The sequence below is a fragment of the Entamoeba dispar genome, genomic scaffold (assembly GCF_000209125.1).
Source record: "Entamoeba dispar SAW760 scf_1105229461423 genomic scaffold, whole genome shotgun sequence".
Taxonomy (NCBI): Eukaryota; Evosea; order Mastigamoebida; family Endamoebidae; genus Entamoeba; species Entamoeba dispar.
This window is the reverse complement of record NW_001854685.1, coordinates 1-15,620: the sequence shown is the minus strand read 5'-3', so window position 1 is coordinate 15,620 and position 15,620 is coordinate 1. Positions and strand designations below refer to the sequence as shown.

The 15,620-nt window shown below is 23.8% G+C and overlaps 8 protein-coding genes across 8 annotated transcripts, besides 30 other annotated features; 5 read left to right on the top strand and 3 right to left on the bottom strand.

The window, feature by feature from the left end:
• Positions 1-72: 72 nt before the first annotated feature.
• Positions 73-567, top strand: EDI_110230 (uncharacterized protein; the record flags this gene model as incomplete). The annotated part of the gene is made up of 1 exon (XM_001738505.1): positions 73-567. The coding sequence occupies one exon, from the start codon at positions 73-75 to the stop codon at positions 565-567; it is 495 nt and encodes a 164-aa protein (XP_001738557.1).
• Positions 568-597: 30 nt separating this feature from the next.
• Positions 598-727: a microsatellite.
• A 235-nt stretch (positions 728-962) lies between these two features.
• Positions 963-998: a sequence feature (AT_rich).
• Positions 999-1,044: 46 nt separating this feature from the next.
• Positions 1,045-1,095: a sequence feature (AT_rich).
• A 33-nt stretch (positions 1,096-1,128) lies between these two features.
• Positions 1,129-1,301: a microsatellite.
• Positions 1,199-1,379: a microsatellite.
• Positions 1,380-1,387: 8 nt separating this feature from the next.
• Positions 1,388-1,436: a sequence feature (AT_rich).
• Positions 1,437-1,547: a microsatellite.
• Positions 1,548-1,581: 34 nt separating this feature from the next.
• Positions 1,582-1,762: a microsatellite.
• A 91-nt stretch (positions 1,763-1,853) lies between these two features.
• Positions 1,854-1,915: a sequence feature (AT_rich).
• A 111-nt stretch (positions 1,916-2,026) lies between these two features.
• Positions 2,027-2,154: a microsatellite.
• Positions 2,155-2,319: 165 nt separating this feature from the next.
• Positions 2,320-2,438: a sequence feature (AT_rich).
• A 194-nt stretch (positions 2,439-2,632) lies between these two features.
• Positions 2,633-2,674: a sequence feature (AT_rich).
• Positions 2,675-2,872: 198 nt separating this feature from the next.
• Positions 2,873-2,960: a sequence feature (AT_rich).
• Positions 2,961-3,765: 805 nt separating this feature from the next.
• Positions 3,766-3,848: a sequence feature (AT_rich).
• Positions 3,849-4,530: 682 nt separating this feature from the next.
• Positions 4,531-4,559: a sequence feature (AT_rich).
• A 27-nt stretch (positions 4,560-4,586) lies between these two features.
• Positions 4,587-4,621: a sequence feature (AT_rich).
• An 826-nt stretch (positions 4,622-5,447) lies between these two features.
• On the bottom strand, positions 5,448-6,321 carry EDI_110220 (uncharacterized protein; the record flags this gene model as incomplete). The annotated part of the gene is made up of 2 exons (XM_001738504.1): positions 5,448-6,119; positions 6,184-6,321. 2 exons carry the CDS (start codon positions 6,319-6,321, stop codon positions 5,448-5,450), a joined length of 810 nt encoding a protein of 269 aa, XP_001738556.1.
• Positions 5,479-5,571: a microsatellite.
• Positions 6,322-6,485: 164 nt separating the features above from the next.
• On the top strand, positions 6,486-7,464 carry EDI_110210 (26S proteasome non-ATPase regulatory subunit, putative; the record flags this gene model as incomplete). Its single annotated transcript, XM_001738503.1, has 2 exons — positions 6,486-6,655; positions 6,732-7,464. 2 exons carry the CDS (start codon positions 6,486-6,488, stop codon positions 7,462-7,464), a joined length of 903 nt encoding a protein of 300 aa, XP_001738555.1.
• Positions 6,661-6,706: a sequence feature (AT_rich).
• Positions 7,310-7,466: a microsatellite.
• Positions 7,467-7,493: 27 nt separating this feature from the next.
• Positions 7,494-7,522: a sequence feature (AT_rich).
• Positions 7,518-9,161, bottom strand: EDI_110200 (uncharacterized protein; the record flags this gene model as incomplete). The annotated part of the gene is made up of 1 exon (XM_001738502.1): positions 7,518-9,161. The coding sequence occupies one exon, from the start codon at positions 9,159-9,161 to the stop codon at positions 7,518-7,520; it is 1,644 nt and encodes a 547-aa protein (XP_001738554.1).
• Positions 8,698-8,737: a sequence feature (AT_rich).
• Positions 8,844-8,901: a sequence feature (AT_rich).
• A 94-nt stretch (positions 9,162-9,255) lies between the features above and the next one.
• Positions 9,256-9,317: a sequence feature (AT_rich).
• Positions 9,318-9,382: 65 nt separating this feature from the next.
• EDI_110190 (60S ribosomal protein L3, putative) lies at positions 9,383-10,591 on the top strand (the record flags this gene model as incomplete). The annotated part of the gene is made up of 1 exon (XM_001738501.1): positions 9,383-10,591. One exon carries the CDS (start codon positions 9,383-9,385, stop codon positions 10,589-10,591), a length of 1,209 nt encoding a protein of 402 aa, XP_001738553.1.
• Positions 10,592-10,617: 26 nt separating this feature from the next.
• Positions 10,618-10,650: a sequence feature (AT_rich).
• Positions 10,651-10,690: 40 nt separating this feature from the next.
• EDI_110180 (rab7, putative) lies at positions 10,691-11,353 on the top strand (the record flags this gene model as incomplete). The annotated part of the gene is made up of 2 exons (XM_001738500.1): positions 10,691-11,214; positions 11,284-11,353. 2 exons carry the CDS (start codon positions 10,691-10,693, stop codon positions 11,351-11,353), a joined length of 594 nt encoding a protein of 197 aa, XP_001738552.1.
• Positions 11,227-11,282: a sequence feature (AT_rich).
• A 13-nt stretch (positions 11,354-11,366) lies between the features above and the next one.
• Positions 11,367-11,436: a sequence feature (AT_rich).
• A 293-nt stretch (positions 11,437-11,729) lies between these two features.
• Positions 11,730-11,793: a microsatellite.
• A 44-nt stretch (positions 11,794-11,837) lies between these two features.
• Positions 11,838-11,915: a sequence feature (AT_rich).
• A 128-nt stretch (positions 11,916-12,043) lies between these two features.
• On the top strand, positions 12,044-14,518 carry EDI_110170 (Rho/RAC guanine nucleotide exchange factor, putative; the record flags this gene model as incomplete). The annotated part of the gene is made up of 1 exon (XM_001738499.1): positions 12,044-14,518. The coding sequence occupies one exon, from the start codon at positions 12,044-12,046 to the stop codon at positions 14,516-14,518; it is 2,475 nt and encodes an 824-aa protein (XP_001738551.1).
• A 26-nt stretch (positions 14,519-14,544) lies between these two features.
• Positions 14,545-14,585: a sequence feature (AT_rich).
• Positions 14,586-15,034: 449 nt separating this feature from the next.
• Positions 15,035-15,076: a sequence feature (AT_rich).
• On the bottom strand, positions 15,054-15,456 carry EDI_110160 (uncharacterized protein; the record flags this gene model as incomplete). Its single annotated transcript, XM_001738498.1, has 2 exons — positions 15,054-15,373; positions 15,405-15,456. 2 exons carry the CDS (start codon positions 15,454-15,456, stop codon positions 15,054-15,056), a joined length of 372 nt encoding a protein of 123 aa, XP_001738550.1.
• Positions 15,457-15,620: the final 164 nt, after the last annotated feature.

Genomic DNA, 15,620 nt, shown 5'->3' with positions numbered 1-15,620 from the left:
GACGATCCAAAAGGATTTGTTAAACCAAAAGCACCAGAACTTATACTTGATGACCATCCAGAAATCAATGAAATGATAGAAAAAATTGACTCTGATACAGAAAAGAAAATCAAAGAAAACGAAGCAAAGAGTCGAGCAGAAGTTCTTGAAATGATAGGGGATTTACCATTTGCAGAAATCAAACCACCAGAAAATGTGTTATTCATTTGTAAAATGAATCCAATCACAAATGAAGAAGACTTAGAAGAAATATTCAGAAAGTATGGTAAGATTAGAAGTGTTGAAATCATCAGAGACAGGAAAACCAAGAAATCACTAGGATATGGGTTTATTGAATTTGAAACAAAAGAAGGGTGTGAAAATGCATATCAAAAGATGGATAATGTCATTATTGACGAACGTAGAATTCATGTTGATTTTTCACAATCAATCGGAAAATATGGAATCCAATACGATTTCATTCATAAACACAATAAATGGATTAAAGTAAAAGAGAATGACATTCGTAAGAGAGATGGAAAGAGACATAATGAAGAACCAAAAGAAAAAAGAAGATTCGATAAATAATGCAGAAAGTGAAGAAGAAATAAAATGGTCATAACTAAGTGAAAAAATAGTAATTGAAATTATTAATTAAATAACAAACATACACTAAATAAATACAAATAAAGAATAAACAATGAGATGAACAATAAAATAATTAAGAAATAATAGAAATTAAATCAATTTAAAAGTATTATTCAACTTTACATAATAAAACAGAAACTAGGAAAAATTAAATGAATAGTGAATGTTGTAAATAAGGAATTGAAAGAATTTGAGATATAACAATTTAAAGAATGATAATGTCATAATAAAGAAACAAGAAAATAATAATAAATATGAAGAATAAGAAATATAACATAATAAATTGTAATAGTCAATTCATTATTATTAATTTCATCATTCTTTCATATGAAATGAAAATAATAAAGAAATAAGTTAAATTATAATTATATGTTATTTGATAGTTGATTGAAATGTTCTTATTATTTGTATGTGTTGTATTTAAATAAATAATAATGAATAAAAATACTTTTAATTAAAATAATTATTGGGATTTATTTTGTTATTGTTTTCTAAAAAATAATTTATTTTTTATTATTTTTAATTGTTATTTTTATCTTTTTATTTTTGATTTATCTCATAAATTTAAATATTATTTTAATTTCATTTTAATTCATTGTATTATTTGATTGATTAAATTAAATATTTGTTAATATAATATCATTTTATTCTTTCATTTATTTATTTTTTCTTTTGATTGAAATTAAATGAATTTAATTTAATTTTGTATTTCTATCATTTTCTTTTTTATTTCATTTTATATCATCATTATTGTCTATTCTTTTTAAAAATTGAAATATAATATTCTATTCATTATTAAAATAAAATAATTTCTTCTTTTATCATCTTTTATTTTGTTGAATTTGTTTATATTTTGTTTATTTTATTTCTTTTTTTCATTCATTGTTCATGATTTTCTTCTTTTTATTTCTTCTTCTTTTCAAACATTTAATCTAACATCAACAATAATAATTCAAATGATGAAATACATTGAAATAAAGAACAAATAAATATCTTATAAATCATTAATCATTATATTTTTAATTAAATAGTTCAAAATAATTTATTCAAACATAATAATAAATAATGAATAAGAAAGAGAAAATAATAAATAAATGATAAATACTATATAAAATAATGATAAAAATATATAAATTTTAAGAAATCATTTATTTCTCATTCATTTTATTTTGAAATAGAAAGATAAGAAAACAATATAATAAATTAAATCACATGAATAATATTCGAATATAATAATAAATTAAGAATGATAAACAAATGAAATTCATTTTTAATTATTATATTAATACTGAACAGTTCTACTTTTATTTATCTTTTTATTATCTTCTCTTTCTATCATTGATAAAACAATGATTATGAAATAAAAAGTCTAACAACATAAATTCATTAAAACCAAGATAATAAGATAAAAATGATAAAATAATAAAACATGAATAAATATAATCAAAATTAAAGAAAATGATTAACATAATAATAATATAAATCAAAAACAATAATACTAAATTCAAATAAATAATAAAATAATATTCTTATTCTTTATTCTTTATTATTTTATATTTATTCATGCATAGAATAATCATAGTTATTATTTACACTATCGTTTAATTAACAATTTCTGTAACACATACATTTTAAATTAACTATTATAAAGACTATGATTATCAATCAATAAGTACTCTTATATGTATCAACATTATTTATAAAAGAGTATTTTTATTTAAATAATTGAATGATATATGAAATTCTAATTTATTAATTTTTATCAACTAATATAACAATACAATTGTTTATTTAAAATAAATTTTTTTAATGAACTGATTATCAAATAGATAGTTAATAGTCATTGATTTACCAAATATTCATAACCATTAATTATTTAGTTTAGTGTAAACAAATTCATTAAAATATGAATTTATCATTTATTTTTATCGTATATTGATATTAGTTATTATAAATTACATTACAGTTATGAAGGTTTTAATATTGATAGCATTAAATACAACTGAAATAATGATATAAAATTGATATAAAATACTATTAAATAAAACAACACGAATAAAGATAAAAATATGATTATATGCTGTTATTTTTTATAATAAACAGACATAATTAATACATTCATTTTATCACTATTTTTATTGGTAATGATTTATATAATATCTGTTATTTGATATAAACATATCATAATAATATTGTTTGGATAATCTACAATGTCAAATATTCAGAAAATATCTTTTTGTAACAGTTAATTAATATAAAAATAAATAGTAATATTTGAGATATAGTTAATTATTACCAATATGACATTTAAAATAAATAAAATTATAATTATTCAAACTGGATCATCATAGATTTTAATTTTATAGTTGATTATTTACTATTAATTCAAACTTATTTGTATATTAAAAGTAATAGTATTCTAATTATTACCAAGATACAAATAGAAATTATGATAGATAATTTATCCATCAACCAAATAAATAATGTGGTTGACTACATGAATATAAATTTAGAGTTTTGTTAATATTTTGTTTATTATTTAAGAGTTTATTATTATGCACATCATATAACAGAGAATACATGTTTTATAAATCATTAATCAAGTTATTTTCATGAGAGTATGATTTTTACAATTTTTCATCAGTTTCCATCAATGGATATCTAATTGTCCTGTTTGTAAAACTGATATTGTTGAGAATAAAAGAATAAATAGAAGATGTTAGTAAAGAATAAAATTGTGAGAATAAATGATTTTAAGTTATAACAAAATAGTTAATAAGATAGGGTGCATTAATGGAAGAATAAAATAAAAGGAAATGAAGTATTTGGTAATACTTTTTAGATATTTAAAAAATACTTTTTATTGTTTGTAAAGTATTAATGATATTTTGTTTGAAATATTTGAATGAAGATAAGGATATAAAATAAGATAAAGTGTGTAATTAATTGAATAAAAATAAATAAAACTCTAATAAAATCATACAGTTAATGAAAACAATTATTTAAAGCATGAAAATAACATTGTATAATTAATAAGAATAAAAATCGTTAAACCAATAAAGTAAGTTGATTATATATTCATAAATGGATATACCTCTATCAAAATATATATTCTACTAAAAATGTCTTTGTTAAATCTATTTAATTATGTTTAAATATCTATTTAAAAATAAATAAAAAGATATTTGATTATATTTGATGATTTTTATTATTAAATTAATGTTGTTGTTTGTCTTTATTTTTTGTTTAATTGATTATCTTTTGTAATTTCTTTTATCTTACAGTTTCTTTTGTTTAGTGTTATTAAATGAATTACATTCTTTCCAATAATTTATATTTCCATTCTTTTTAACTTTAGAAGATTTACTCTTTTTTAATAATCAAATATTTAATTCAGATTTTCTTTTTCTCATTAAATGTAAGTATTCATTTCTTAATGATTTTTACATATCTAAGTTAATTAGAATTCAAATGTAACATTTTATAATATAAAAACAAATATGGCATATTTAGTTAATTCTTTCTTTTGATATATTATTATCATTATTCAAAAATAAATGTTTCTAATATATGAGTTATTTGAAATGATAGTATACATACATCAAGTATTAGATCTAGTTATCATTATTACTGAATGAAAGTACAAATGATTGATTCATATTTTTTGATTTCATTGATAATTTTGCTGTCCATAACATTGTTCTCTAAATCATTTATTTATCTTATGTGCCTGTAAATACTAAGTTCTTTATTATACTATTCATTCTCAATACTTTTGTTATCATTTCTTAATAATTTACAACTTTATTTAATACCATATTCTATGATAAGTTAGCATGAATTAGTTAAATACAAACAATATACTGCTATTACAGAATTTAAAAGAAGTTAAAACAGAACATGATAATTTAAGTATATTTTTATAATATTTACAGTGTTTCTTTCACATTGTTCTTATCAAAATTAAATAAGAATATGTTATATTTTATATTTAGTTATGTTCATAAACAATTTATTTTGTTTGTTGAGGCTACAACTTATTTACATAGTTGTTACTTATTTTAGCTCTCTTTCATGTTTATTTACAATCTACAACACTTTTAAGTATTCTTCAATGTTTTGAATATAAATAATGAACGTACATCATAATTTTATAATCATTCCAATGCTTATTATGATTTCAAGCTCTAAAAACAATTAGTAAGTGAAAATATATTATTTCTGTTAAATGCTATTTCTGATAATCTGAGTTGTTTGAAACTAAAACAATTGAAGTAAACAAAAACAGAGAAAATAATCAAAGAATATTAATGAACAAATCCAAATAAAGAACAACCAATTATTATTTTATGTGTTGATGGTGCATGTTATTCTTTTTTCTAAAAACAACAATTACAAAACATGAATTCGTAATTTATCTATGACGTTAAGTGTTATGTCATTATTGAATTATGAAAGTCAATCACTCATATTAATTACTAAAGAATGACTTATAGAAAAAAACTCTAATAAAGTATTTTATTGAAGATACAATTTCAAAGATTAACGTTATTAAAAATTTTAAGTAAATAGAAGGGTATCAAATAACCATTGCAAATACATAAACTAAACAAATACATGACTCATTTAAGAAAATACAAATAAAACATTGCACATTGATTCTTTTTAATAGATAGAATAGGTTTTGATTTAAAAAAGTATATATGAAAAGTCCTAAATGAATTTGTATAAGATTATTGTTTAAAATAATATAAACAAATACAATAAATGTAACTAAGTTATAGTGTATTACTAAAATCTTTTTATTAAAGAATGTTGTTTCACAACTCCGTATTTTCACTATTACTAATATCTCCGTTTTCTTCTTCATTCTCTTCTTCATTTTCTTCTTCATTATTCTCATCATTATTCTCATCACCACTCTCATCTCTATTTTCTTCTTCTAAACCACCAACCACTCTAAAGCCATTGAGAATATCTTCAAGTCTCCCACCATTTAATAATGCTCTAAATAATAAATCTTCAACTCCAAACATGTGTTCATTTCTTGTGTTAAAGTTTCTTCTGCGAGTAAGTAATGTTGGTCTAACTTCTCTCACAGCATTAGGAAATTTATTACACATAAACTGAGTAATGATTCTCATATCTATTGCAATTTCACCAGTTAATAACATATTTACAGCGACTTCTTTATTTCCAGCACACATACAATAAGCAACAACAGCAGTTTGTTGATCAAATCCAACATCACTTAGAATTAATATATCATCTTTTTGTTGTTGGGTTAAATGATTAAAAACTTGCATCATTTCTTCTTCACTTAAAGGTTGTTCTTCTCTATCACTTTCATCAATTGTCATATCTGTTTTTTCAAATAAATTAATATCTTTATTTTGATATTTTGAAACATAAACAACAACAATTTCTTCCCCATTTTTTAATTCAACTTGTTCTTTTTCTAATGGTTCTCCATTTTGAAATATAGTAAATTCCTATATAATTTATTAACCCTTTTATTTTTTAATTAAACTCTACAATATTAAACAAATAACAAACAGTATTATCTCTTTCTTTTTGAGAATTACAAATTAAATGTTTTAATTCATTCAGTGTTAATACACTAGGAACATTTATTATTGTTTTTTCATTTTCAAGTCTATTAACTAAAATTTCTATTGTTTGAGAATTGCTCATTGTTTGTGTATAATGATTTTTCTTGTTCTTCTTTCTATTTTTATATTTTTGTCTTTTCAAACAAAAACATATTTTTTATGTAAAACTTCAACAACTTTTGTGTTATTTACTCTGTGATTTTTCTTTTTCATCTCAAAATAATATATTCATTCATCAAAACACTTATGCCAGAAGCAACGATTATTGTTATAGATACATCGGATTATATGAGAAATGGAGATTATACCCCAAGTCGAATGGAAGCACAGATTGAAGCAGTTCAATCAATTACTTCAGGAAGACTAAGAAAAAATCCAGAAAATCATGTTGGTTTTATTGCTGCTGGAAGTGAATCGTTTGTTTTTTTTTAATTAAAAAATAAAAAAAATACATTTAAACTTTATATCTATATCATAACTCACCTTAAATAGAAAGAGAATACTTGTTACTCTTACAAATGACTTTGGAAAAATTTTAAGTGGATTACATGAAACTAAAATTGGTGGTTCAAGTGATTTTAAACAAGCATTATTAGTAGCTAAATTAGCACTTGCTAATAGAGTTGACAAAATATATACACAAAGAATCATTTTATTTGTTGGATCACCTTTAAATATTAATTCAGAAGAAGCACAAACAATGGTTAATTTATTAAAGAAAAGTAATATTGCATTAGATATTGTTTCATTTGGAGAGGTTGTTGATAATGCACCAGTTATTGAACTATTTCCATCTCAAATGGGAGATGATTGTACTTTAGTAACAATTCCAGCAGGGCCACATATTTTACTTGATATGATTTCTAAAACTAATATTATTATGAGAGATGGCGGATTAAATACATTTGATCCAGAATTTGATCCAGAGTATGCTGCTGCTATTCGTGCATCAATGGGAGATGTTAATGGTGGAACAGAGTTCTATGATGAAGATGCAGCATTGAGAGCTGCTATTGCAGCATCATTAGCAGATTATGAAAATTTACAAACAACAAATGTTCATGAATCAAAAAAAGAAGAACAGAAAGAAATAACAATGGAAGAAGAAATTGAAAAAGCAATTAAAATGTCATTAGAAGATAATATTAAACCTAATCAATCTCAAGAAGAAAAGAAAGATGAAAGTGATAATAAAAAAATGGAAGAAGATAAAAAAAATAAATAAAATATGAATTTTTAAAAAATATTGCGTTCTTTTTTTTTTTTTTTTCAATATTTTTATTCAACAAATGAATATCCATTTAATAAATCTTCCATGTTAATAAAATTTAAACAGGTACTTTCTGTAAATGGAGGAAATGGTTGAGTTGATTGAAGAAGTACAATATCATTATTTGTTTTCATTGAAATATCATTTAATTCTTTTGCCAATTCTGTTTTTCTAAAATGATGAATTCTTGAAACATAATGTATTGATTCAAATATATAATGTAAAGTAATTTTGGAATTCATTTCAACATCAAAAACAAGAGCAACAACAAGACAATTAAATGGTAATTTAGTTTGTGCTAAAATAAGTAAATCACTTAAATCATTTTTTTCAATAAATCTAAAAAGACATCCTTGTGAATATAATACATATAATGTTCTACTTTTTGTTAATATTTCATAATATTTTAATAAAAGATCAATACAAAATAAACATCGTTCTTCATTAATATATCCTCCACGAGGACAACCAATAGATGGAAGATATTTATCAGTTATATAATATGCTTGTTCATAATCAAAACTTGGTAATTTTTGTCTACTTTGTGATTCTAATGAAAGAAGTGCAATAGAATTAAAATAATTGAATAATCTATCAATAGGAACAGAACATAATATAGAATTTGAAAATATTGCATCATTTAATAATGAACTTTGTGAAATAAACCATTGAGAATTATTAGTAATAATTATCATTTTTCTTTTATTTGTTGATAAAAATGTTGTAGTAATAAAATTTCCATCTTCTTTTGGTAAATTAATTGATACTGAAATTCTTAATTCTATTTTTTCTTTATTTGTTCCTTTTAATGTTGTACAATTAAATGTTGAACATAATACACATCCTCCACAAAATGGATATGGTTCGAATTTATTTTTTTCATAATCAAAATATTCATTAATAGGTAAACAATTATTTAATGATGTAATAATAATATTAGGATAATCAATTTGTAATGTTGGTAAATGAATTGAAGTTCCTGATAATAAAAATACTTTTATTTGTATTTCTTTTCCTTTCATAATTGTTGTTGGAACAAGAGATTCAACTAAATATACAGTAATTGGATATGTTATATTTTGTGTTGTTAAAAATGTTTGACATTCATAAAGATAAATTTTTATTTGTTCAATATATAATTGTAAAAGTTGGATAACAATACGATAAATAATAAGTTCATTAGTACTCATAATATTTGTATTAAAATAATTTTTTATAGAAAATAATTGATGTTGAATTTGATGTAAAAAATATATTAATGTATCATAAATTATTTGGAGTATTGATATATCTTTATTTTGAATAACCCATTGAATACCTTCTCTCATTTGTGCAAATAAATAATTAAAACATTCTTTTCTTTCAAAAATATAATTACAATTTTTATATAATGATTTTGTTGTTTCAATAAATGGTACTTCAGAAATAGGACTTCCATAAATTGTAGAGTATTCTTGAATAGGTAATATAAAAATATCACGTATTTGAAATAATGGAAAATGATTTTGAATTTCAGAACTATTAATACATGAATCAATTAATAATGTTTTACAAGGTGATAATTGAACTGGTAATGGAAGAGAATCATAATCAACACTTTTTAATTCTAATGGATTTTTTATTGATTCAAATAGTGAAGTTGTTAAATACATTAATTATTCTTACTTTACAAATTGATTCTTTTCTTAAGAACAATGATAAAATGATAAGATTAAATCTTTTCTATTATTTATCACTTAGATAATCAAATTAACTAAAATTATAATAAAATTATGAAACTTATTTTTTTTTTTTAATGAATAAAATATGAAACAAAGAAAAACCCTTCAAATTAAAACCACAAGTAACTAAAAAATTAGTTGTTCGGGGCTCTATGTCACACAGAAAGTTTGAAGCACCAAGACACGGATCACTTGCTTTCCATCCAAGAAAGAGAGTTCATAAAGTAAGAGCTACTGTTTCTGCTTTCCCAAAAGATAATGCTGCTGAAAAACCACATCTTACTGGATTCCTTGGATTCAAAGCTGGTATGACTCATGTTATTCGTGAAGTTAAGAGAACCAACACTAAACTTCCAAAAGATGGAGTTTTAGAACCAGTTACTATTATTGAAACACCACCAATGGTTGTTGCAGGATTTGTTGGATATAAAAAGACTACTACTGGACTTAAACCAATTACAGCTGTTTTTGCTGAACATATTGCTGATGAATTCAAAAGAAGATACACTAAGAAATGGTATAAAAATACTAAAAACCAATTTGCTGTTCATACTGAAAAATATAATGATGTAAAAGCTAAATCAAAGAGAGAAAGACAAATTAGATTAATTAAGAATAGATGTGATGTTGTTAGAGTAATTGCACATACTCAAATGGCACTTGTTCCATTAAAACAAAAGAAAGCTGAAGTTATGGAAATTCAAATTAATGGAGGATCAATTGCTGAAAAAGTTGATTTTGCTGTCTCACTTCTTGAAAAACAAATTAGTGTTAACTCAGTCTTTGGAACTGATGAATGTATTGATGTATGTTCAGTTACTAAAGGACATGGATACAATGGTGTTATTAAGAGATTTGGTGTAAGACATCTTCCAAGAAAGACCCACAGAGGATTAAGAAAAGTTGCTTGTGTTGGAGCTTGGCATCCAGCTAGAGTCTCATGGACAGTTGCTAGAGCTGGTCAAATGGGATTCTTCAAGAGAACTGAAGTTAACAAAAAGATTTACAGACTTGGATGTGGTGATCTTAAGAACGCTAAAACTGAATTTGATATTACAGAAAAAGGTATTACTCCAATGGGAGGATTCCCACATTACGGAGTTGTTAAGAATGACTTCTTGATGATCAAAGGAACAGTAGCTGGTATTAGAAGAAGAGTTATTTCATTAAGAAAAGCATGCTTCCCATCAACCACTAGAACAGCTCAAGAACAAATTGTTCTTAAATTCATTGATACATCATCTAAATACGGACATTCTAGATTCCAAACTACCACCGAAAAGAAAGCACGTATGGGACCAATGAAGAAAGATCTTGAAAGACAAAGAGCTGAAAAGGTTGAAGAAGGAAAGAAACTTTAAGATAATTGAAAGAAAATGAATTGAAGAAATAAAAAATTTTAATAATTTTTTAAATAAAAGAAGGAAGAAAGAACTTAAATAACATTAAATAAAAATAATATGACTCAACAAACATTTAAAATAATTCTTGTTGGAGATTCATTTGTTGGAAAAACATCAATTATAAATAGATTCATTAATGCAGAATATTCAACTGATTATAAATCTACGATTGGGTCAGATATATCACAAAAAGAAATTATTGTAGATGGATTATTATATTCACTTAGTATTTGGGATACTGCAGGACATGAAAAATATCAAAGTGTTATTAAATCATTTTATCGTGGAAGTGATTTTTGTTTATTAGTTTATGACGTTACTAATGAAGAATCTTTTATTCATTTAGATAAGTGGTGGAATGAATATCAACAAGAAGACAGTGATAAAGCAAATGAAGCTGTTGTAATGGTCATTGGAAATAAAGTTGATAAAGTTCAAGAAAGAATTATTACAGAAGAGCAAGGAAAGTCTTTTGCTAATCAAAGAGGATGGTTATATAAAGAAACTAGTGCATCAGAAAATATAGGAATTGAAGAAATGTTTAAAGAATTGATACGTTCAAAAAATCCTTTAAAAAATTCGTTTGTTTTTACTATTATTTTGTTTAAATATTACATTTTCAATTGAAAATATTATTGATTTTTAAATAGAGTAAAATATCCTCAACCACCTCCAATTGTTGAAGTACAATTAAATATTCACAAAGAACACTGTTGTTGAATTAAAGAATTGGTAAATTTTAATACTATTAAACTATATTTTTATTAATACTATATTAGTTATTTATTATTTATGAAAATTTAGCGTTATGAAAAAATGACAAATGAGACTCTAAAGAGTTAATGAAAAGGTTTTTTATAGTGAAAAATAAAAATAGAAAATCTTATTTTAATTAAGGAAAAAAGAGAAAAGATTCTAATAAATCGGGAAAATAAGGTGGAAACAATCAAAGAACTAAGGAAACTATGAACTGAAAATTTATAAAATGAGTGGTTTGTTAATCATTTAACATGAAAGGACAAATAAAACAAAAAGGCAGGAACACTTATCTCTAGTATTTTCACATAAAAGAAAGTCTTCTTTTGTAAGAGATTCTAAAGACAAAGAAAAGGGAAGAGATGAAGAAACAAAGGAAGATAAGGAAGCATTAAAAAAAGAAATGGAAATACTCAACAAACCAATGGAAGATAGTTATGTTAGTTTGTTTATTAATTTCATTAGATAAATATTGTTATAAAAGTAAATTATTTAACTGGTATTTATATTATTTTAGAATTTAAAACATCATCTCGTGGAAAATTAGTCACCAATGGTGATATTATCAAAATGATCATCAAAGGTCTGAGTCACAGTAGCGATCAAACTGGTGCTACTGTAGAAGAATTCTTCAAACAAATAGATTCTAGAACAATGACAGATGAAAATAAAAAACACTTTAAAAGAGTAGTTAGTGAGATGACAAGTTCAGAGAAAGTCCATTTAAGAGGACTTGAAATATTAAATGAAGTATATTTAAAACCAATTGTAATGAGTGATAATAAAGAATGGTCTTCCATTGCTAAAAAAATACAAAGTGATATTTCTACTCTTATTAATGTACATAAAAGATTTTTAGAAATGATGGAAGAAGGACAAGCAAATGCTAAAGGAGATTCATTACCAGTATTTGGAGATAAATTTATTAAGAATTTACAATTTTTAAAGATGGCATCTAGTTATATTAACAAATATCCACAATATCTTGAACAAATGACTACTATGACTAATAAAGAAAAAGATATTGTTAAGGCTCAAAATAAAGCCAAAGAACAATATATGAAAGAACATCCTGACGTTAAAAATATTCAGGCTATTTCTTTCTATTTAATTACACCAATTCAACGAATACCACGATATGAATTATTAATTCGAGATATGTTAAAAGATACAGGGAAAGATTATGAAGGATTAGAAAAATTGAAAACAGCATATCAAGAAGCCAAAAAATCATCTGAAGGAGCTAATTCACTTAAAATTCAATCTGAAGAGAATTATAAAGTATTACTTATGAGAGATATTATCAAAGGAGGAAAGGAATTAGCAAAAGATGCAAGTGGAAGAAGATACATTTGTAGTGGGCCAATGTTTGTTGTACCTAATCTAAAAGACAAGCCAAAAGATTTATACTATTTCTTCTTATTTAAAGATATTTTTGTCCAAACAAAAGTGAAAAAGTTACATGGAGAAAGTATTAAAAAGATGGATAGCGATATGGCACATTTTGTTTATAATAAGGTTATGGATATGGAAGATTTTAATGGATTAGCTGATTGTGTGTTTGAGTCTGAAAAAGAATGGAAAGTTAACGCTGGTTGGAAATTGGTTCAAACTAAAGGAACAGAAGAGGTTCCATTTGTTATTAATTTGTTTATGGGAAATACATGTGAAAATTGTAAGTTTGCTGTTAACAGTGAAGAAGAAAGAGATGTTTGGGAATCTGTGTTATTTGACCAAATTGTTGGAAGAAGAAAAACATTAGAAAATATTGCAGGAAGAAAAAGACATGTCACTATAGACACTAGTAACACTAATCATTCAACAACTGCAACACTAAGACAAAAATTTATCGAACCAGATTCAGAGTATCTAAAATATAAAGCACCTAGTGGTGGAGTTTTAATCAACAATGGTGATATTATGAAGAACGTTATTAAAACTTTAGAGTCTAATGCTGATCAAAGTACAAATAATATAGAAGAATTCTTCAAACAAATAGATTCTAGAACAATGACAGATGAAAATAAAAAACACTTTAAAAGAGTAGTTAGTGAGATGACAAGTTCAGAGAAAGTCCATTTAAGAGGACTTGAAATATTAAATGAAGTATATTTAAAACCAATTGTAATGAGTGATAATAAAGAATGGTCTTCCATTGCTAAAAAAATACAAAGTGATATTTCTACTCTTATTAATGTACATAAAAGATTTTTAGAAATGATGGAAGAAGGACAAGCAAATGCTAAAGGAGATTCATTACCAGTATTTGGAGATAAATTTATTAAGAATTTACAATTTTTAAAGATGGCATCTAGTTATATTAACAAATATCCACAATATCTTGAACAAATGACAAACCATTTAAAGAAAGAAAAAGATTTACTTAAAGCACAAGAAAAGGCTAAAGAACAATATATGAAAGAACATCCTGAAACAAAGAGTATTCAAGCCATATCGTTTTATTTAATTACACCAATTCAACGAATACCACGATATGAATTATTAATTCGAGATATGTTAAAAGATACAGGGAAAGATTATGAAGGATTAGAAAAATTGAAAACAGCATATCAAGAAGCCAAAAAATCATCTGAAGGAGCTAATTCACTTAAAATTCAATCTGAAGAGAATGATAAAGTAGAATTTATTTTGTCTTTGATTGATGCTGATTTTGGAATATTACCATCAAGAAGATTTATATGTTGTGGGCCAATGTACTTAACTAACAATTTAGTTAGTAAACCAACGCAATGGAATTACTTCTTTTTATTCAGTGATAGATTGATTGGGACTGTGATCAAAAAGTATCATGGAAAAGAAGTTAGAGATGAAAAAGTAATGGAAGAAGCTATAGAAGAAATTAACAAAATTGGTGATTATCAACAGTTACAAGACTTCCAATTTGCCAAAGAGATTGACGCTTTATTTACTGAAGGAAGTGGAATATACCTTATTGAAGATTGTGAGATGGTAAAGAATATGGTCAGCTGCAAACTAAACCAAATTCCATATAAATTTTCATGTGAAACAAAAGAGGAGTGTGAAGCATGGAATTCATTGATATTTGATCAAGTGGAACGTGTGAATGTCTTAGCTAAAAAGAAAGTTGAAACAGTTAAAGCTAATTAATAAAATTCATTGGTTAAAGAAGAGTCAAATAATGATTTATTTATTTTGATTTTTTATTTTATAATTAGTGGTAAATAAGTATCAATAATTGTTTTATAAAGTTAAATTTTAAGACATAACATTAAGTAAATTTATTGTTCGTTGAATATTGATTGAATAAATCAACGCTAATCAGTGCCAATAAGCAAATTATTTTTTTAATAACAAGTGTTGTTTTTATACATAAAAGAAATAGAAGTGATAACCATTTACTTTTTCTCCTCAAAGAACCATAGATAAAGTAGTTTAAGTAAATACAAAAAATTGGTTATTTTATTAAAAAATAGATATGACTTGTTAATACAAAACAATTCTTGGACGTCACAAAACGATTAAGTTTTGAGTATGAAATACGATAATAATTTGAGTGTTTTTATTAATTTTGTTTCACTAAGTCATAAAAGAATAAAAAATATAAGTTGTAGATATGATTGATTATTTAAATAACTTGTATGTGACTGATAATCATAACAAAACAATAAAAATATAAAATAAATTAATTCATTGTTTTTAAAAATTGATGAAGTGATTGATAAATGAGTTGTTTCTGTTTAATAGATAAATTGAATTCATAAAATATTGGTTTTAAAGGAGGGAATTTTGTAACGTATTTAACATTTTTAGACTTAAAAGTTAAAGCAAGATAAGTTTCTACTACAAAAATTTGGATTTGTTCATGAATTATTACATTGTTTAGTACCTCTTTTGGAATAAATTCGATATTAGAATATGGAATAGATGTTGACTCTTTAACCAACTCAATTCCTTTAGACTGATCAGCAATAATAGTAACTTTTGAATTAAATACATGACTCCCTTTAAAATTGTAATAAAAAATAAAACAAACCTTTATTAATTGAAGTTAAAAATTTATAAATTGAATACACAAAACATCCCATCAAACACCACACCCCATAACTCAATAACCCTGTTCTAACTTGATACAAATACACTATTAATACGCTAATAACTAGAACTAATCCACCAATCTTAAAAAATGGAATTTTCTTTGTTTTGTCCACTGAAATTTGAAGTGTTGTAATTGAAGGCTTACTGATAGAAA